Source organism: Thyridium curvatum (genome assembly GCF_004353045.1).
Source record: "Thyridium curvatum strain D216 chromosome Unknown NODE_48_length_316412_cov_78.264379, whole genome shotgun sequence".
Lineage (NCBI taxonomy): Eukaryota > Fungi > Ascomycota > Sordariomycetes > Thyridiales > Thyridiaceae > Thyridium > Thyridium curvatum.
In genome coordinates this window covers 57883-77794 of record NW_022156803.1, presented here as the reverse complement: position 1 = coordinate 77794, position 19912 = coordinate 57883, and the positions used below count along the sequence as shown (strand labels likewise).

The following is a 19912-nucleotide window of genomic DNA, read 5'->3' as shown; positions in this document are numbered from 1 at the left end:
CAGATAGACTACACCAGATATACGAGAGCCTAGAGATTCATTGGTAACGCACAGAGATTTGATGCAGTCGTGTGGTCGCTAACTAAAGTCACCTGCATGTGCGAGGCTACATTCTGCTCTGGTCTTCAATAGATCAGCCACCTTGGAGAGCTTCATAATGGGAGACCAGAGTACAGGGACTAATCAACACCGGAAATACCTCTAGAACAAGCATTCATAAACAGCGTAAATAGCAAGAATAAGTAGGGAAGGATCATGAGCCGTTGTAGGTCTCGGAAGACCTGGCATTGCAAATAAACTGGCTGTAGGTAGTACAAGGGCTCTCCCATTGCTGGTTCCAGTGCTATTACTGTGCAGCACCCGCGCTCCGCAGTGGCTTGGCCTGTCTTTCTATGGCTCTATTGATGTAAAGGATAGAGTGATCTAGGCATATCTGATAAAAGAGGAGTATGGTTGACGCCTAAACTAGCTCCAACTCTCTAACATCTGCTGTGTGAAAGGCCTTAGAAACATCTCTTCCAAACAGTTTTCCAACACCCATTCTCTCAAACCGTCCTCCGTGGAGTTCTCGTAAAAATAGTACATGATATACGGTATAGAACCCCCAATGACTAAGCCCACGGAATCCTAACCCGAAACCACCGTCATGGCAAGACATTACTAAACCCAACGCGAGTACTTCAAGTCCCCCTTCATACAGTGCCTCCTCCTGATAGCTAGGATGTTCAATTGATGACCAGCCAGTAATTTCTGTCCGATCTGCCATTGTACAGACCTTCCTCCACAAAGTTTGTGCAGATTTGAGGTCTACAGCATCCCCGCAGAGATCAAATAGAGGTCGCATATCCTCATCTTCAGAAAATGTCTCCCTAACAACAAATCGGGCCAGCTTCCCCTCAATTCGTAGTATGGCAAACTTGTTCAGAGTGCTGAATGTGTTTGCGGGTGGGCGACTGAACCTTTCAGCCGTTGTCAAGGGCGTTCCAGAAAATGACAAAACATTACCCTCCAGGGTGCTTGCAGCGAGGAATTTTGCTTCAGGGTAGAGAATTGCCGGGTCTGCTCCGCACCAGGCACGTGTAAGCGAACTAGGCGGACGAGTGCCGACAGGGTTTGTCTCCCACACAACAGTGCCAATGGTAGATGTCCAGGACCAAGAAGGGTAGCCGTGGAGTCTCCGGTGCTGGCCGTTAAACACTTTGCGCTCCCATAGGAGCCCACGATGGAGATCGTAGGCCCAAAGTCCGGAAAGATACTCCAGACCGCAGTGTACTGTTGTGACTGGCACCGAACCACCTGATGCACGTCTCATCATCGCATCTCCGAACTCCTTGGCTACCCCGGCGAGAGCCATGATAATGTCTTTGACTGGGCAGGTTAATGACTTGCTAGAGTATATCTCCACAAGTCGATACCACATGCGGGAGTGTCGATCCCCAAAAGCTTCCTGCACCCACGGCAAAAGGCCTTTGGTGAGCTTTTGTGAATCCCATACTTCACCACGGTCGTCGCTCATCCCTGCCGTCACACATTCATAGATCATGCCGGCCGGAGTGAAGTATACGAGGCGGCGGCTCAAGAGCCATTCTTGAAAGACCCATCCTCTAGTGAGCAGCTTGCTTCCCTGAATGATCTCATCATCAAGGAGCATGTTCTGGTCTTTGTTGCTGTAGGGATATACATAAAAAAAGCCCTGCCGCGCTCCCTCCCTGTTTCGGAACGGTAGTCGAGCAATATCTGGGACAGCCTTGGAGTAGGTTCTCGCCTGGAAGAGTCCCTTGTCGCCCGACGTGGCGCAGACCGTTAACATCGCTTGCTGATAATAATCCCCCATCTTTGGGGCTTCCTGATTCCAGTCTTGTCCACCATCGCCCTGTTGGATGATGCATATTGAGTCAATCCAGACGTATCTCACGCCCAAGCCTCGTGCTAGGTCGAAAAGATCAAGAAAAGTCTTTGGTAGCGATAGCAGAGCATTCGCACCCCCCCGACGTCTTTGCTCAATGTTTCCGGCCGTGGTAGCGCAAGCTGCAGTGTCTGGGGTCCACCGATGTGACAAAATGAGATAAGATGACGTCTCACACCCTGTCTCTGCAATGTGCAAACCCGGCCCGAGGACGTCGATACATCTAGTAGGCAGGACCACTTGGCGACAATCAATCTGTCGATTACCCGATAGAGTCTTACAGCATGTCTCGTGGGAGAAGCACTTGTCCCTGCGCCACTTGATTTCGAGTAGATATGTCTCGGACTCAGTATTTTCGTTGACGTATGTTCCTCGAACGTCACCACTTGTATAGGCCACGTCACCTGGAGCACATATTAATCAGTATTGAAAATGGTTGCAATTTGATAAATTATTAAAAGTCTCATGCAACAAACCTAGATCTGCGACTACATGAAAGGTTTTCAAGCCTGTTCCGGTTACGGACAGCGGGAATCCATAAGTGATTGATGCCAGTTCTACATCAAGTCTACCGATGCCGAGTCCTTCGCCTTCAGGCTTAGAACCCCACCATTCGCCTCTTTGGCCCACTGACATGTGAAACCACAATTTCTGGCGGTTCAGCCGATCCCAGTCCTCGGTTGGCATACCTTTTCGAAAGGTCTCGATGATCAAGGAACAGAAAGGGCACCCTTGGTTTGCAGCGTCTTCAGTGACTTTCATGTTGTAGCCACGTAGGCCATATGGTGCGTGGCTGAAGGATTGGATATCGAATCTCTCACAGTTGCTGCAAAGGAAGTTGCCTTCTTGTCGATCCTGACTAAGTCGCCTGGAGGCACTCGGGCCCGGAGCGAGAGTGCTGGATTCCATGTGCAGGTCGACACTGTGGAGGACGAGGGGATCAAGAGTACACTAACCACACTGCTGATGTTGATGAAAATGAGGATTGAGCGAGAAGAGGGGGAGAGAAGGTCAGTTCATGAACCGCATGGATTGCCCCATTAAGTTGTAGTGTTACGGCCTCTCCGATGGCATAATTACCGCCTAGTAGACCGGCAAGGCATATTCTGGGGGTATTATTGAACCTTGAGGGCGGAAATCTCCCCTTAAAGGTGCAACAAGTATAAATAGCTCATGACTGAGGGGGAGAGATACTGACAATGGCCTGCGTAGTAGTCACATGTAAGGTAGCAGCCACCATCCTAAAGGCCGTAATGATGGTCGTCTTATGTGCATTCAATAATTATGCAGCTGATGTGGATCTGTAGAGCAATTGATACCTCGCCTCATTGGTGATTTATATGCACCCTTGATGCAAACCTCGCCGACAACGTGCGGAAATGCGTAAGCCTTGTGAGATGCCGAGCCGACAAAGTGCAGAAATGTGTACGCCTTATTACATGCCGAGCCGACAAAGTGCAGAAATGTGTACGCCTTATTACATGCCTGGAAAGCCGCTTTGTGTGTCTTGGGGGCCAGAGGGAGATCTTAAGAAGAGGGGTCGGGAATATTTCAGGTAGCGTAGCCATACAATCAATAATCTCTCTCTTCTTATAGAAAGTACAACCAGTCCTAGGCGGGTTTCTACGTATCACTGCGTTCTTTCCCTGATACCTACCTAGCCTAAACTCGTGCATGCGTCTTATGCGAGACAGCTCCACGCCATGGAACGAGTGTACGTGGCAATAACCTTGTATCTCATACTTTCTAGCCTCGGCCGGCTAGCTATGGTTCTTGCCACGCTCTCTACTGCCATGTATATCGCGAAGTTTATGGCCCAATTACCAGACCGATATCGATATGGAATCCCAGTGTTCGGCATATGTTCTATTTTGCTGGGCCACGAATATTTAATAATTTATCAGTTCTTGGCGCACACCAGACAATCAAATATTGCGAGATGTTCGGCCGCCCTGGTGTATATGGTCCTTGGGCTCGTGGTCAACGTTGTCCTTTTTCTAGAACTGTTGCAAATCAGGCGGTATCGAAACGAGCTCTGTGAAGAGGCATCTTGCTGGCCGGAATGGGGGCTATCCGATAGACTCGGAGGCCGGGACTGGTGTTGCTGGGGCGTTAGTAGTGATTTGTTCCAAGTCTCAGTGGCGCTTGTTTCTTTTGCCGCAACCACTTTTATATTAGTCGGCTTCATCTGGTTTCGCAGCTACCAAGCACACTCATCATGGACATTTTACGAGCCCATATCGGTGGGCTTGGAACAAGATCAGACAGTCCATGAAGGCGAGGTTTCAACGGTAATACCCGAGGGGCAATGCGCAAAAGCGTACCGAATGAGACGCGAAGCAACATCTGGAGCAGCTGTTTTACCGTTGCCGAGGGTGAGAATCATCAAGCATTTCTATACTATTATGCAAAAATAACCACCACTTCTTATAGCTAATTGTTATTTCCTATGTAGGCAAGCATCTCAAGCATGAGACAGCAGAATCTCCATATCACTAGCTTTCATCCAGCGGTCAAGTTCTGGCACACCACTACTGAGCGCAGTGAGGGAGCCTCTAAAAGATTGTCTTTGGGTCTGGCGATCCTCATCGCCGGGAACTTTGCTTTCCAAATTGTTCGATACCACAATACAAAGCAAGAGAACGAGTCCTGTAACAGGTGCGTTTGTAAGGTTTCAAGACTTGGCACCCCGGTCAGACGATTTCTAATCTGAGAAAAAGTGCTTGTGTTTTCTCCCTTATTTACCCATTATTATGGATCCCCTACGATGCCGCAATCCATCTTGCCATTAGATTGCGAGTCGATCCTTCACGCAAGGTTCTAGGTCCAGTCAAGGTATTCGACTTGTTCTACGCCGCAATCATCATCATTCTTGCTTGTTGGCTTTGGAATGTTGTGCTAACAGTAACTGGACCTTTGTGGTTTGAAAGTAATGTCTCGTTAGGGTTTAGAATACCCTGGGGGCTTATTCATGGGCTATCACTTGTTCCCTTTTTGGTGGCAGTCGTTGCATCCTGGGTGAGCCACTACCGCTGGCTGCTCTGTTGGGGCTGACCACAGCTCTTTGAGCCCTTGGATGACCTTTAATCGCAATGCTAAATCAGTTGATTTTGAGTTTTGTGTTTAGTCTATGTCGGCAAAAATGAACTCAAAATTGTCCATGATGAATTGAACGTCGTGAGAAAGATCTCGAGCTAGTTTTTCCGCTTCACTGCCTTGATCTTCTCCTCCAGTTCGCCGAGGATCATGTTGTCAAGGAGCAGCAGCAAAGGTCGCAGCGCAATGTCGGTAGTCTGCGTGTCCATGATTGGGGTGATTGGTCCGATCCCAGTAGGAAGCTCTAGGGAATCCGTTGAAATGAGCACTCCATCGTCCATTTATCACCCTTGCCCCTACGTGAAATAGGATCTTGAGGAAAATATAAATGGCTGCGGCCTCGGGTTTCGATTTCTAAACCAAGCGGATTGTTCTCGTGGTAAGGTGCTCCTGGACGCCAATCGGTCGGCCGCCGCTCTCCCCTGTCCGGTAGGATTTACCTACACACGCGGTGAACGGGAACTCGTATGGACGACCTATTAAGTGACCGCCCAAAGAGCAAAGGTATAAAAACCACCAATCAGTTTGAAACAAACAAGCATTACCCGTCAAATTTCCTCTAGGTTGCGAGTGCTGCTTCTTGATCTGATGCATAAAAGGAAAACTAATGTCGCTGCTCAGTAGGATACGGCCACCCGATTGCTGAGTTGGGTCGGCATCTCCTGGATGTGGACGACGTGGATCATAGATGTAACAAGGGCTGGTCATACTGCCAGACTGACCTATCCGGGAAAGGTTAGTGCCAGGAGCAGGCCTTGATTAGGGCCAGGGTGGCCAGAGCTACCGCCCTCGAAGGTCTCGATCCGATGCCAGCCAGGGCATGTCGGTCCCATGTCCATCCTCCTTCTCACGAAATGCTTCACGACGAGCAGATCAGAATGTCCCCAGAGAAAGGAGTGGATTTCTATGGAAGCAACAGATGTGTTCAACCCGGAGAGCGCCCTTCATCCTTCCGCAATGCCGCCTTCCAACACACCGTGAGACGCAACTTTCCATGCAAGTGCCATCACGGGAACAGGAATTCGTCCGATGAACCAGTCAACCAAGTACGCAACTCAGTGATAGCATCGATATCATTCTGCTTCATTGAGATATCGACTTTTGGGTCATGCCATCCATAGGTCCTTCTAACCTTGGTATTCGAAATTGAATCGCCCTCATGACGACAGCTGTCAAAATCGATAAGGACAAGGCGCCTTGATTCGTCCAACATGATATTTGCAGGAGTGATATCATTGTGTACGAGGCCAAGGGTATGAAGATTTTGGATCCCATCCAATAGATCGTTGATCCCATCAACTATGTCGCTTGTAACCCTTCCTCGATGAGTTAAAGTAAATTCCTCTTTACTTAGGTGTTCAGGGTTGACTTCATCTGATAAAGTGGTTTGATACTGCTTGAAGTAGAGGCCTGTAGCTTTTCCGGATTCGTTATGACAGCCGTAATAGGTTGCAAGATTGGGATGAGGATATTGCCGAAGAATCTCGCAAATCTCAATCTCACGAAGCATCCGATCTTCAAGTCCCTGACTTGCATAATCTGGTAGTGTTGGCGTTTTGAGGTAGTAGCTGGCTGGTTGGGAGACCAGTCAGTGTCCATGTGGGCTTGATATCGGGACCTCTGTTTGTGTCAAGTTTCTGGACTGAACATGCTGAAGACAGATCTGCAGGGCGGCTGAACCGATCGGGCCATTCAATCAAGAAACAAGAATCATTAAGCTGCACAGCAGCGGACATATGGTGGAATTTGAGCTTGCCATCGATATTCTTGAATGACTCCTATGATTCGAGGACTTCCATGGTGGATGCAGACGTGGAGCAGGCAGACAGCTGGAGAGATCCGACCGACCTTGTTTAGCGGGGCGGCTCTCGATTGAGCTTCAGCCTGGTCACCCGCCTGATTGGTCCGAGACTACACGTAGTTAGTGGGGTACCCGTCTCTCCCACGCAACGACGTCATCGCCCGCATCAACAAGCTTCCCAAGATCAAGAAAGTCGAGCAGCCACGACTTTTGGTGCAAAACCTGGGGCAGCCCAAGCCACACGTCATGACGCGACGAGGCTTGTGGTCTGGTATGTAAGTGCTTCACTCCCCTCCTGCCGCAGGTTATTCTCTTCTCGCGCTGGGTAAGTTATCTCGTTGGTCACATTCTGTGCTCGCTCCCCCTTTCGCAATCTCCATCGCGAACCGCCAACCATCCTCCTTCAAATAATCACACCCAATCAATCAACATGGACGTCCTGCTCTCTCTCCCCATCGTCTCCTACTTCCTCGCGCCCGCCGTGACCTCGTGGTCCACCTCCCTCAACCTCCTCTTCTTCTACATGACCTGGTCCACGCTGGTCCTGTCCCACCCGCCCCTGCGCATCGAGCTCGTCGGCGTGCTCTTCCTGCGCATGCTGTTCTGGCTCCTGCCCTCGCTGCTCTTCCTCGCCTTCGACACCCTCCTCCCCTCCCTCGCCGAGTCGATCAAGTACCGCGGCGCCCGCGGCCTGCCGCCCCGCGACCCGGCCCGCCTCGCCCGCCTTCTGGGTCTCGCCCTGCTCAACCTCTTCCTCGGCACCCTCGTCGAGGCCGCCGTCACGCTGGGCCACGCCGCCCTCGGCCGCGGGCCCGTCTTCCGCACCGCCACGACCCTGCCCCTGCCCTGGCAGATGATCAAGCACGTCGTCCTGCTCATGGCCCTGCGCGAGTGTCTGACCTACTACATCCACCGCTTCGCCCTGCCGCCGCCGCAGCAGGCCGGCGCCCGGTCCTCCCGCCTCGCCGGCCGCCTCGGCCGCTGGCACAGCAGCAGCTACGCCCACGCGCGCCGCAACCCGCCCTTCTCGCTGCTCGTCTTCGCCGACCACCCGGCGCCGTGCCTGCTCCACCGCTTCCTGCCGCAGTACCTGCCGGCCCTCGCCCTGCGCCCGCACCTGCTGACCTACCTGCTCTTCGTCGGGCTCGTCACCGTCGAGGAGACGCTGGCCACGAGCGGGTACAGCGTCGTGCCCGGCATCGTCATGGGCGGCATCGCGCGCCGGACCGCGCTGCACTACTGCAGCGGCGGGCGCGGCAACTTCGGCGCGTGGGGCTTCCTCGACTGGACGCACGGCACGAGCCTCGGCAAGGACGTCATGGAGGACGTCAGGGACGAGGCCGAGAAGCACCACGTCAAGGAGAGGGGCCAGGAGGCGGTCAACGACGGCCTGTCGGTCGTGCAGCAGGGGATCGAGGGGTTGAAGAACGGGCGCAAGGGCACGCGGAGGAGTAAGAGGAGGAGCTAGGCTGCGTGAAGTGGGTTGAGACTTCTATTCCAGTGTGCTATGATGTGTTGTATATCTGATGGCTGTAAGTAAGTGATGCGATGGGTCATTGGCGTTCTCAGGCCTGGAGGCTTCTCTTGTTCTAGAGTCGACAGTCTACAAAAGGTCCACCCTTGTTCTTTTGTACTTTGTTTTAGGATACCCTCTCACGTAGGAGAATGATGAACAAGCGATCAATGCATGCTTGCCTCTTGAGTCCTATTTTTACGTCTATTCCAGGCGGCCACATGGCCTAATTCGATCCCCTCTTTTATGCATAACACAAAAAACTGCCTTCCATCCCAATGCAAAGATATACATGTATGTTGTGTCACAGTGCCATCCTCACCCAGACGTCGTCTTACTATCTCAAAAACCCCACGCTAGATGCCAACACACATCATCTCACAACACCCAGCCCTTCTTCTTGACCAGCCACTGCACGCTGTCGATCCCCGTCTGCACCCTCATCCCGATGCGCGCGTCCAGCACGAACCCCTCCCACCGCGCCACCCTGTCCAGCGCCTCGAGGCACTCGGCCGTCTTGCGCTGGCGGTACTCGTCGACGGCCTGGGGTCCGCCCAGGAGTAGCTCGGCGGGCGGCTCGCACGCCTCCTGCCACGCCAGCGCCCCGAGCTCGTAGTTCCCCGCCGGCAGGACGTAGTCGTCCTTGGTCGGCCCCTTGAAGGCTTGCCTGTTTCCACAACACCGGTCGGTCAGCCTCTCCCCATTTTCGAAAACCAAATGAGTAAATCAGCGGAGGGAGAAAAAAAATGCATACCTGTCATGGCACAGCACCTCCGCCTTCAGCACCTCCCTCGCCTCCTCGGTCTTGCCCATCGAGCGCGTCAGCGCCGAGACCGCCAGGCCCCGGATGGCGCTCTCGTCCGCCACGGCGCGCATCTTGTCCACCGCCTCGGGCGGCGCGGTGCACCTGCCCCAGTCCAGGCACGCCAGCGCCCTCTCCAGCAGGGGCCCGTCCATCCGCTTGGCCCCGTTCCACAGGTAGATCATCTCCTGCACGGGGCTCGCGCCCACCGCGTCGGCGAGGTCGACGCCCAGGCTCGCCGCCCGCTCCGCCCACTTGTTGACCTTGCGGTTGACCCACACCTCGAAGGGCATCTGGCGCGCCATGAACTTCTTGCGGCCCGCCACCTCGGGCGCCTTGCGGATGTATCCCTCGGCCGCCTTCTTGTGCATCCTGGCCTCGGCCTCGGCCTCGCCCTTCTCCTTCGCCTTGGCCTCGTCGCCGTCGTCGTCGCCATCGGCTGCGAGGGCGGCGGCGCGGTGGAACGCGTCGCGGTACATCTCGAGCTCGGCGCAGCCGGCGAGGAAGTAGTACAGCGTGTGCGACCAGTCGTTGAGCTCGACGCAGCGCAGGAACGCGTCGCGCATGAGCGGGTAGTCCATGCGGAACATGGAGTTGAGCGAGAGTTCGAAGCTGTTGAGCGCCGTGACCTGCTTCATCTTGCTGTCGGCGTTGGCGCGCAGCACGGCGACGGCCTCGTCGAGCCGCTTGGCGTTGGCCAGCACGCGCGCCTCCTCGAGCCGCCAGAGGCGCGCGTCCGGGTACCGCCGGCGCATCGACGCCAGCAGCGCCGTGCACCGCTCCTGCGGGTAGCCCACGACCTCGTCGTCGTCGGCCGCCAGCTCGGCGATGTCGGCCGCGGCGGGCAGGATGTCGGCGAAGGCGAGCAGGCCGTTGTAGTAGCCCAGCAGCATGAGCCCCGCGACGGCGCCGTTGATGTTGGCGAACTTTGTGCTCTGCCACAGCATGCGCACGCCGCGCTGGCGGTCGCCGCGGAAGCCAATGATGGACAGCAGGCGCGAGAAGGCGGGCGGCACCATGCTGATGATGAGCAGCATGGTGCCGAAGCACATGTTGGCGCCCGAGTGGACGAAGGCGTCGACGGGGTTGCTGAAGAAGGCCGAATCCGGGCCAGACCTCGTGCGCGTGAGCGGCTTCGGGGTGACGGTCCTGGAGGGCACGGAGTCGGCCTCTGACGCCTTTTGTGATATCTTCAGGTCTGTAATCTGCTTCTCGAGCGTCGGCGTGCCCGTCCTCGACGGATCGGTCGAGCCGGCCTTGCCCAAATGGCCTTCATAGGTGGCGGGCGTCTGCCTGCCCGACTGCTCCTCCTGCGCATCCACGAAATCCAGATCACGGTCCTCCTTCTCCTTGTCCTCTGCACCCTGTGGCTTGTCGGAGAACCCGTACTCCTCAAACTCGGTCTCGTCGAAGCTGCCGGGCATGTGCTCCTCGGCCAGGGACGGCCTCTTGGCAGAACCGTTCGCGCTGCCGGGCGCCTTGCCGTTCAGCCGCTCCAGGATCTTGGCCTCGGTCGCCATGAGCCCGTCGAGCGCAATGTACGCCTTGCGCATCTTGTAGAAGCCCTTGATGCCCTCCGTGAGGCTCTCGTGGATGACGGCGACCACGGCGCTCATGAGCTGCGCCTCGGCGTACACGAGCGCGAACTCGCTCCCCGGGGGGTAGATCTGGCTGATGTTGCCCGGCGCCGCGGCCGAGACCTCGGCCGCGGACAGGGCGGGCCTGCCTCCCGAGAACCACCCGCCGCCGGCGGCCCCGGCGGCGTCCTTCTGCGCCTTCTTCATGTCGGCCCAGGCGCGGTTCTCGCAGTCGATGAGGCGCTGCGAGGCCTCGTTCATGACCTCCTTCTCGAAGCCGAGGACGGAGCGCATGAAGACGGCGACGCCGAGGCCGAGCATGTGGAAGGAGGAGGCGTCCTTGCGCAGGCGCAGGCGGGCCTCGGCGCCGTCGATGTCGTCGTTCATGATGAGGCCCGCCGCGGTGACGGCGTCCTCGAGGTCGGCCAGCTCGCGGTCAGCCGGGGATAGCTCGCCACCGCCGCCGCCGCCGGAGCCCTTGTCGGGGACCGAGAGGGTCGTGCTCTTGGTCGGGGCGGCAGCGGCCGAGGAGGAGCCCCGGAACCAGGCGCGTAACGAGGACATGACGGGCTCGTGGGAAAGGGGTTTTGAGAGCTAAGGGACTACCTCGCCGGGAGCTTCGGACATGAGTGTGGGGGGTGAGATGGTATATACAAGTACAATGGATACAAAGGAAACATCAACACAGTCCAATTCTTAGGTCGAAGAGAAGGTCGGAGCCGAAGAGAAGAGGAGAGAAGAGATGCAATCAGAGGACAGAGCTTGTAACAATAACGATGGTGGGGCTTGGTTTTCCGAGAGCACAGGCTGCATGTAGTAGTAAGCAACCTACGAAGCGCGCTCGCTCCGTCCTTGCAAGATAAGGGCCAAAACTGAGGGTGTTTGAGGCCTGCAAGCGCTCGCTTTTGTGAGACGTAGCGTACCGGGTCGTAAACTCGGCCAATTCGACTGTGTCTTGGACTTTCTATCCTCAAAGGTCTGGAGCTGATGGAACGCAAAGAACAGATTTGGGAAATATCGCGCGAGCACCGATAGCCGAGAGCGCAATTGATCTGGACGGGCTTAACGGCGTTTGCTGCACGGATATTGATGACGTCGAGAGAGGGGCCTACGGGCAGGAGATGGAAGAGTGTGCGTAAGACGAGGGATCTTGTTGTGAAAGGTTGCGTGTCCCTGACAGTAGTCCCACGTCACGTACTGCAGGTAGTGCAAGTGTGTTGTGGGAAAAGGCAAAAACCCCTTGTTCTCAAGGCCTCCTTGTACTTGTAGAATCGTGTGTTGCTTTTGTTGCCTTATTGTCTGGACAGCAGTCTCTAGTTCTGCCTCAACTGCCCTATGAAAATGCTCACAATCAACATGTGAAGAAGAGATCAATTACCAAGCTTTTTCTGGGTTCATTCCCAAGACACGCACGATTCGGGGACACGGCCTGCACGTTTTAGTGACAAGAACTTGCTCCCGTCCCTTGAAACCCCCACTAAAGCACCTAGAGCTGACTGCGGCTGGCGCCCCCAGATTGGGCAATGGGCGGGTGACAGCCTAGGTATGAAGGTGCTCACTTTTGGCGAAGCTTCGTGAAGCTCAGGCGCTGAAGCGGGGCTGGAGCTGACTGTCGCTAGCGTTGCATCGGGCAGTGATTTATTCCGCCAAATGGTGTCACTCGCACTGTGGGATGGCGGTGGCCCGTGCTGAACCACCAGACCTAGACTGGACTGGAAGCTGGCACCAGGCTGATGAATCCACGACCTCGAGGCTGGCGCGACGTCCATTCATCCATCCATCCACCCATTCACCGCCATCACTACAGCGCCATCAGTCCGACAAAGAACGACTTGAGGGGTTATCCATCGTCCTTTCAATCAGAGTCTCACAATCAGCATTATCCCTTCGAGCGTCCTTTCTCGCAAATCAAGAACATCCATCCCGTCACCCAAGACAAGATACAATCTATCACAATGGCGTCCGCAACCAAGGACGAGAAGCCCACCACCTCCTCCACCGAGCAGAAGGCCGAGCAGCCCCAGCAACAACAGAAGGCCGCCTTTGAGGAGGACGACGAGTTTGAGGATTTCCCTGTACAAGGTTGGTCTCTCTCCCCACCCATCGACGGGCACCGCTGCTACCCGCCTCGCCCTTCTCGCATCACATAGACTCGTCAATCGTCAATCGCGAGTTGTATACCAGTCCACTCCGCGCGGGCCGAGCGCTTCGACATTCTTCATCTTATCTTGGATCTTTGGCTAACATACAATTTACTTGTCCCATCTAGACTGGGGCGCCGAAGAGACCGAGGCCGCAGGCAGCGGGGGCACTCAGCACCTGTGGGAGGAGTCGTGGGACGACGATGACACGAGCGATGACTTTTCCGCGCAGCTCAAGTATGTCAAGATACAACAAGCCGAGCATACACCTCCCTCCTACCATATCCCCAGAGACACTAATCATGAACCACAGGGAGGAACTGAAGAAGGTCGAGGCATCCAAGCGGAGGTAGGAGTGGACGCGAGGTCTATGACCAAGACCACCAGACAACGGATCAAGGAAAGGGCGCCAGGGGCCGCATTGATGCCTGCTGTTTTCTTCCACCATCACCACATAGACACTCATATGCAGAGCTACAGCACGAAATAAAAAAAGGACTTGAGGAATGTGATCAATACTGGCTTTTTCCGCCTTGGTTTTGTCTGTCTGTTTATTCTGTAGGACTCCTGTGACCTCCACAAGCATCAGGCCCAGTCCTCCCTCGTTGATTATTCTGGACCGTCCCTATTTTCCATATCTATTTTGTTCCCTCCATTCTTGCGTGCACCGTCCCCCCACACGGGTCACATGCGCGACAGTCACTTGCTGCTCAGGGCAGTAACGCCAGGCAGCTCCTTGCCCTCGAGCAGCTCCAGGCTGGCGCCGCCGCCGGTGGAGACGTGGCTGAGCTTGCTCTCGACGCCGTACTTGGCGGCCACGGTGGCGGTGTCGCCGCCGCCGATGATGACGATCTTGCCGTTCTCGGCGGCCTTGACGGCGACGTCGAGCGTGGCCTTGGTGCCGTGGGCAAACTTGTCAAACTCGAACACGCCGGGCGGGCCGTTCCACAGGATGGTGTTGGCCTCGTTGATGGCCTCGGTGTAGAGCTTGATCGACTCGTCGCCGCAGTCGAGGCCCATCCAGCCGTCGGGGATGCCGTCCTTGTCCGTCGCATGGCCCGTCTGGGCGTCGGCGTCGAACTTGTCGGCCGTGACGTAGTCGACGGGCAGCACGAGCTTGACCTTGTTCTTCTCGGCCTTCTCGACGAGCTCCTTGACCGTCTTGGCGCCGGCCTCGTCGAAGAGCGAGTTGCCGATGGGGATGCCGTCGAGCGTCTTCTTGAAGGTGAAGGCCATGCCGCCGCAGATGATGAGCGTGTCGACCTTGTCGAGCAGGTTGTTGATGAGCTGGATCTTGTCCGAGACCTTGGCGCCGCCGAGGATGGCCAGGAAGGGCCGCTTGGGCGACTCGAGCGCCTTGGCGAAGTAGTCGAGCTCCTTCTTCATGAGGAAGCCGGCGGCCTTCTGGGGCAGGTCGACGCCGACCATGGACGAGTGGGCGCGGTGGGCGGTGCCGAAGGCGTCGTCTGGAACAAATACTTGATTAGCTTTTATGATGAAAGTGGGGGGCAAGGAAACAGAATTAAAAAATTAAAAAAAAAGGAAATAGAGAACGCACTGATGTAGACATCACCAAGCTTGGTCAGGCCCTTGCGGAACTCCTCGACCTTGGCCTTGTCCGCCTTGGTCTTGTTGCCCTCCTTGTCCTTGGCCGAGCCCTCCTCCTCGATGTGGAAGCGCAGGTTCTCGAGCAGCACGACGCCGCCGTCCGCCTGCTTGTTGACGATCTCCTCGACCTCGGGGCCGACGCACTCGGGCGCAAAGGTGACCGTCTTGCCGCCGCCGAGCAGCTTCTCAAGCTCCGGGACGACGGGCCGGAGGCTGTACTTGGGGTTGGCGGCGCCGTTGGGGCGGCCGAGGTGGGACATGAGCACGACGGCCTTGGCGCCGTGGTCGATGGCGTACTTGATGGTGGGCACGGCGCCGGCGATGCGCTGGTTGTTGGTCACCTTGCCCGAGGCGTCGAGGGGCACGTTGAAGTCGACGCGGATCAGGACCCGCTTGCCCTTGAGGTCGACGTCGGTGATGGACAGCTTGTTGGACAGAGACATGGTTGCGGCTTGTGTGGTTCCGACTGTTCTGGTGGTCTGCTTGTGCTTGTGCTGGTGGTGGGGAGGAGATTGGAATTAGGTTCCGAACCTGCTAAATATGCGGAAGTAGAAGAGGAATTCAAGGATATCAGCAGCCTGGGTCTGAAGAGAAGAAGTGGTGCAGATTCGCGGCAGCACCCAAACATAAGACACTTATAAAAAGACGCAGCACAGCAGTTAGCTTTTGGCTTGGCCGGGCCTCCTCCAGCTCGTCCTCAACACTGGCATTGGCTGGAGGGGTAATTTTCTGGTGGTGGGGTAAGGCGGGAGGGTACGGGATTCCCATCGTCACCATGCTAGCCCGCGACTTGGCCGGGACGTCTGTCTAGGCTTCTTTGCCTCGGATAGGACTGGCTATCCGAACTTCCGGTCGATTTCGATATACTCCAGGAGCCTTCAAGATCCGACTCTGGTACTTAATAGCCCCTGTTCCACCCAACTTTGTTCCTTGGTTCGCGTCTTCAACGTCCAAGCCTCAAGTGCTGGCTTATCTCTAAACGGGCCGCCGCAAAGTACCCTCCTAGCTAGTGACGTGATGGTTAGCTGATGTGTTTCCCACTCTTTAATCAACATGCCTGATCCCACTTGCATGGCAACCAAGAAGCATGCAACACTGCCACGCCTCCGGATTCGCCAATGCATGGCCCATAGGCCAGGAGGGAAAAGTGAGGCAAAAGATCTTGGTGTCAATCAGCTGATGTACTTCCCTCCCGTCTCTCAACAAGCAAGCGATGCATCGATCACGACGAACGGGAGCACCAGGGAAAGTCGGGCCGAGTATTCGGTGGCAGATGTGACGCTATATGTTCTAGATTCCTTCGTTTTATCACGTATGTCCAGTGTGTACCGTTAGAAAAAGCAAACAAAGCAAAACCGTCCAGTCCAGTGTTTCCGTGCCCGCAGGCAAACCAGGGAGAAAGTCAAGTCAGATCAAGAGCTTGCTCTCATGCCATGACGCCGTGAAATCAAATCCGTTCAAACGCCAGCCTTGAAACTTGTGCCGCCATCGAGGTTCTACTATATATTCCTCGATGGATGAACCGTAAAGCAATTCATGAACTCGCTGCAGACTATATTCAGGTGCCTTCCTTATCCGCTTGCCCAACCTTATATTCTTCAGTCGAGGCGGACTTCGGGGAGATCAGGGATCCTGTCGTTCTGTGCATCCTCGGCGGCATTCGTGAGGGACAGGTAGGCAGTCCAGGCAATTCCGACAGTCGAGACGAAGGGCTATGGCAGTGTTAGCGCTGCTGTGTTCCGCCAACTCGGTATCGCGTTCCTCTGCAGGATAACTTACCAGCTGGAACTGCACCGGCATCAGGCGGAAGTTGACGACCTGCACCGCCGGCCAGAGAACGTAGTTGGCCTTGAGCGTCGGCACGTACATGTCCCGCAGCTTGGACGTGACCGCCCTGCGCCCGCCGCCCTCGGCCACCGTCATGACGGTGAAGAAGGTCGCCAGGCCGAACGGCGCAAAGATGAGCTGGTCAAAGGCGACGCGCTTCATGGCCTGCCCGAAGGCGTTGGTCTTGGAGATGGGGAACGACTTCTCGAGGAAGCGGAACCACTTGAACTGGACGGGCGCCATGCAGAAGCCGTAGGCCATGAAGCGCGTGAGGCGCTCAAAGTCAAACGGCGGCGGCAGGCTCTTGGAGTCGGGGATGAGCTCGCGCTCGTTGAAGGGGTTCTTGCGGTCGAGCTCGTGGATCTCGATGGCGATGGGGTCGTCTTTCGGGTTCGGGGAGTAGCCCTTGCGCAGGGCTCGCTCTCGGATAGAAGTGATGGTCTGGGCGACGGTGTCGGCGATGCCACCGAGGACGGCGTTGGTCACCATCATGGTGAGCACTGTCGTGATGCCATGGATGTCAGCAAGGGTGTCTTGCACCAGGCGCCAGGACTTGGCATTCAAGGCAAGGGAAACGTCAGGACAGATGTGGGAGACATACACGGCCGCTCCTCGTAGTAGGCATTGAACCGGGCTGTTAGTCGCGCGACGATGGCCATCTGGACGAGGAAAATGATTGTATGCAGTAATGGCTACAAGAAGTGAGAGACATAGCGTTAGTATTCAATGTTGGATGAAGCCAAGGGACCCAGGGTGGAGATGATGCTGTCCAAACTTTCTCGAACGTTCAAAAAAAGTGACGGAAGTCAACCGTCAGCGGGTCACCATGCTAGGGGGTCGTGCTAAACATACCACTCGACCGTAGATGAACCTGCTATTGATGGTCCGAAAGAAACGGCGACGGGTGAGTTCCCAAGACATCTTGGATATGCTCCGTCGAGGAAGACAAGAGAAGGGCTTCTAGGAAAGAGACGAGGAATGGGCTCGACGTGTGGTCGTGGTCGTGTGGTCGCTTTTCGCCCCCTTCTATGACGACAGTGCTAGCACAAATCCGGGACCGGGGCGGGCCAAGCCTCTGTCTGATCTTATCGCAATGTGCGAGTGTGCCCGTCGTGCAGGTTTGCAGATTTCGATTCTGGATCGCTCGCGGGAGAAGAGGATCGATGTCGCTATGCGCGTATGGATGGCCTGTTGCGATGATAGGACCTGCCTGTCTGGTGCTCTGCGATGGCTGGGGATTCGGGGAGAGGAGATGAGGAGAAAGGCCGCGTGGAGAGATGGCAGGCAGCGCATAAAAAGAGCACAGAGTGTTCACTTGTCCTTGTAGGTAATCAGTCAGCCGCGCTTTTTGGTACAAGTAGTGTCGATCCTCTCCACTTTTCCCGCCGCAGGCCTGTCCCTGCGTCCTGTGCCGGGTGCATTCAACGGCTTCCAACAGCTGCCGGCCCTAAATTTAGCATCGTCTCAACTTCTCCATCTTCAGAGCAAAGGCTTGAAACCAAACATGCTCGATTAGAGATACGCAAGATCTGCTGAGAGTATTGGTGGACAGTATGGTCGTGATTCCAAATGCAACCATCGCCCAACCTCAATTCAGTCTCCCCGGTAAAGGCATCGGTTTCTGAAGTCTTCGTTCCACCACTTCAAGGAGCTACTTAGTACGGATACAGTCATCTGGAACTCATTTCGTCAAAGGGCATGATCATTACTAACTACCTAGTTGTATGATCAAAAGAGCGAATAGGGTCGGCCTGTGCCTGAATAAAAGGAAAACGGGCGAGCCATGGAAAAAAAAATAAGAAATGAAAAGCAGTGTAAGGGTGGACCAAGAAACCAGGGGCGTCGAAGGTAAGGCATCATATGGAAAAATAATCAGGGACGTCGAAGATAAAGCAAAACATGGAAAAGAAATCACATCCTCTTCAATGAGTGTCCAATGCCGCCAAAAACACACCTAGGTTGGAGAGCCTTTGTCTCTATAACAGAGCCAGAGTGCATCCACTTCAACTTCGCGAGCTCGGTCTCTTTCTCTTCTCATTCCTGTGTTGCTCTTGGATGTGCCGTGACAATCCCTTTTTTTGCATATACAGGCCGCATTCGGGGCATTTAGTCCCTGGATCCCCAAACCTTTCTTTGGCCTGGGCACGATGATTAACGTGGGCATGATCCTTCATATCCTTCGTTTCGGCGAAGCGATCCGTGCACCAAGGGCATGCAATCGAGCCTTCATGCTTGGCATGTTTCTTCTTTCTGTGTTTTCTGAAATGAAATCTTGATCAGCACTAGTCACAAGAAGAGCAGCGGGATAGGTGCAGGCACGGGCCGGTATGCCGGGACTTGACTGTGTGAAAGACATACGTGAGCTCGGATGGCGTGTCATATTCCCTGAGACACCCAGGCTCAGGGCATTTCTGAATAGGGTTCCTGCGCTTAATGGCGTCTTTATTCTTCTTCCCCTTCTTGGAACTCGATTTCGATCCGGTTCCCATGCCGGCGTCACTTGCCTGATCAGTTCCCGGCGACTGTTGGAATGAAGAGATGCAGTCAGTTGGCCGCTAAGCTAGCAGGGAAGCAAACAGGGAAACTTACCGGCGAACCGTCCCCCCTAAAATCGTTTTCTCTGCCGCTGGGTGCCGCGAGCTCTTCTGGGAAACCTCTCTGGTAGGTCGGGGATATGCTTGGAGGAGACTATTGACTCGGCGCCAGCTCATCATACGACCACTGGGTGCTGCCCAGCGCGCTGCTCCCGTACAGTAAGGTAGGATCCATTGTCGCAGAATGATCTGGAGTGTGTGCATACACCCCAGATCCTTCAGCAATGGCGCCTCCACTCCCTGCATACTGCTGTATCATCGGTTCGCCATAAGAGTCACCCTCCTGGTCTTCCTCCCGCGTGTAGAAGAGAGGGTCCTGGCCCTGTCTGAACGCGTGTCCCCAGTTATCTCTCGACATGTTCTACGCCTCTCCACTTCCCTGAAGAGGCTACCCGTCAGCATCACTGGATGACTAGGTCCCGCGGGACATGCAAAGACCAGGTGGGAACTTTGCTAAGCAGTCTTTCTTGTCGCTGTGCATAGCCAGAGCATGGCACACGATCTCGAGACCATGTCACTTACTGGTACTGATAAGTCGTTTTACTTGTGGATGCTTTGTTACCCACAAGAGCTTGTGTAAGTTGGCGTCGGGTATCGTGTTACAGAAGCCGTGGGTGAGGCGTAGTAGGTTGTATTCCCAGAGCGGCAGGGTCAACAGATCCTTTCTGTGAACCGTATGAGCAGGTACTAGAAGAAAGCGGTTGTCGTCTTTGAGATGCAATGTTAATTGTATAGACTTCGAACGTTTCTGGAACCTGGGGTCACTCTATCGTATAATATCATCAAGTATCAGTCGTTGCGAGGGTGAGGGACCACAGAGGGATCACAGAGGGAACCAAGCCGGACTCCGTGGGTTTTGCTTGTCTTTTCACTTCCCAGACCATAATCCATTCTGACTCGCCCCCAAACAAGCTGACAAGTCGTCATCCGTGCTGTTGGCCCGTACGGTAGGACCACTGAGCAAGCACAGCGAAGTCGGGCGCGCCTTGGAATAAACCTTGCATCTCCCAAGCATGAGTCGGTCAGTTATCTTGGGCCATTGAGGTG

At 55.2% G+C, this 19912-nt stretch overlaps 5 protein-coding genes across 5 annotated transcripts; 1 reads left to right on the top strand and 4 right to left on the bottom strand.

Annotated features, from left to right (window-relative positions):
- Positions 1–692: 692 nt before the first annotated feature.
- E0L32_007723 (uncharacterized protein) lies at positions 693–2668 on the bottom strand (the record flags this gene model as incomplete). The annotated part of the gene is made up of 3 exons (XM_031142499.1): positions 693–716; positions 776–2310; positions 2383–2668. The coding sequence occupies 3 exons, from the start codon at positions 2666–2668 to the stop codon at positions 693–695; spliced, it is 1845 nt and encodes a 614-aa protein (XP_030993223.1).
- Positions 2669–7224: 4556 nt separating this feature from the next.
- Positions 7225–11259, bottom strand: E0L32_007722 (uncharacterized protein; the record flags this gene model as incomplete). The annotated part of the gene is made up of 3 exons (XM_031142497.1): positions 7225–8272; positions 8699–8983; positions 9071–11259. 3 exons carry the CDS (start codon positions 11257–11259, stop codon positions 7225–7227), a joined length of 3522 nt encoding a protein of 1173 aa, XP_030993222.1.
- A 1391-nt stretch (positions 11260–12650) lies between these two features.
- On the top strand, positions 12651–13189 carry E0L32_007721 (uncharacterized protein; the record flags this gene model as incomplete). Its single annotated transcript, XM_031142496.1, has 3 exons — positions 12651–12777; positions 12965–13073; positions 13150–13189. 3 exons carry the CDS (start codon positions 12651–12653, stop codon positions 13187–13189), a joined length of 276 nt encoding a protein of 91 aa, XP_030993221.1.
- A 346-nt stretch (positions 13190–13535) lies between these two features.
- E0L32_007720 (uncharacterized protein) lies at positions 13536–14887 on the bottom strand (the record flags this gene model as incomplete). The annotated part of the gene is made up of 2 exons (XM_031142495.1): positions 13536–14302; positions 14395–14887. 2 exons carry the CDS (start codon positions 14885–14887, stop codon positions 13536–13538), a joined length of 1260 nt encoding a protein of 419 aa, XP_030993220.1.
- A 1155-nt stretch (positions 14888–16042) lies between these two features.
- On the bottom strand, positions 16043–16763 carry E0L32_007719 (uncharacterized protein; the record flags this gene model as incomplete). The annotated part of the gene is made up of 2 exons (XM_031142494.1): positions 16043–16156; positions 16224–16763. The coding sequence occupies 2 exons, from the start codon at positions 16761–16763 to the stop codon at positions 16043–16045; spliced, it is 654 nt and encodes a 217-aa protein (XP_030993219.1).
- Positions 16764–19912: the final 3149 nt, after the last annotated feature.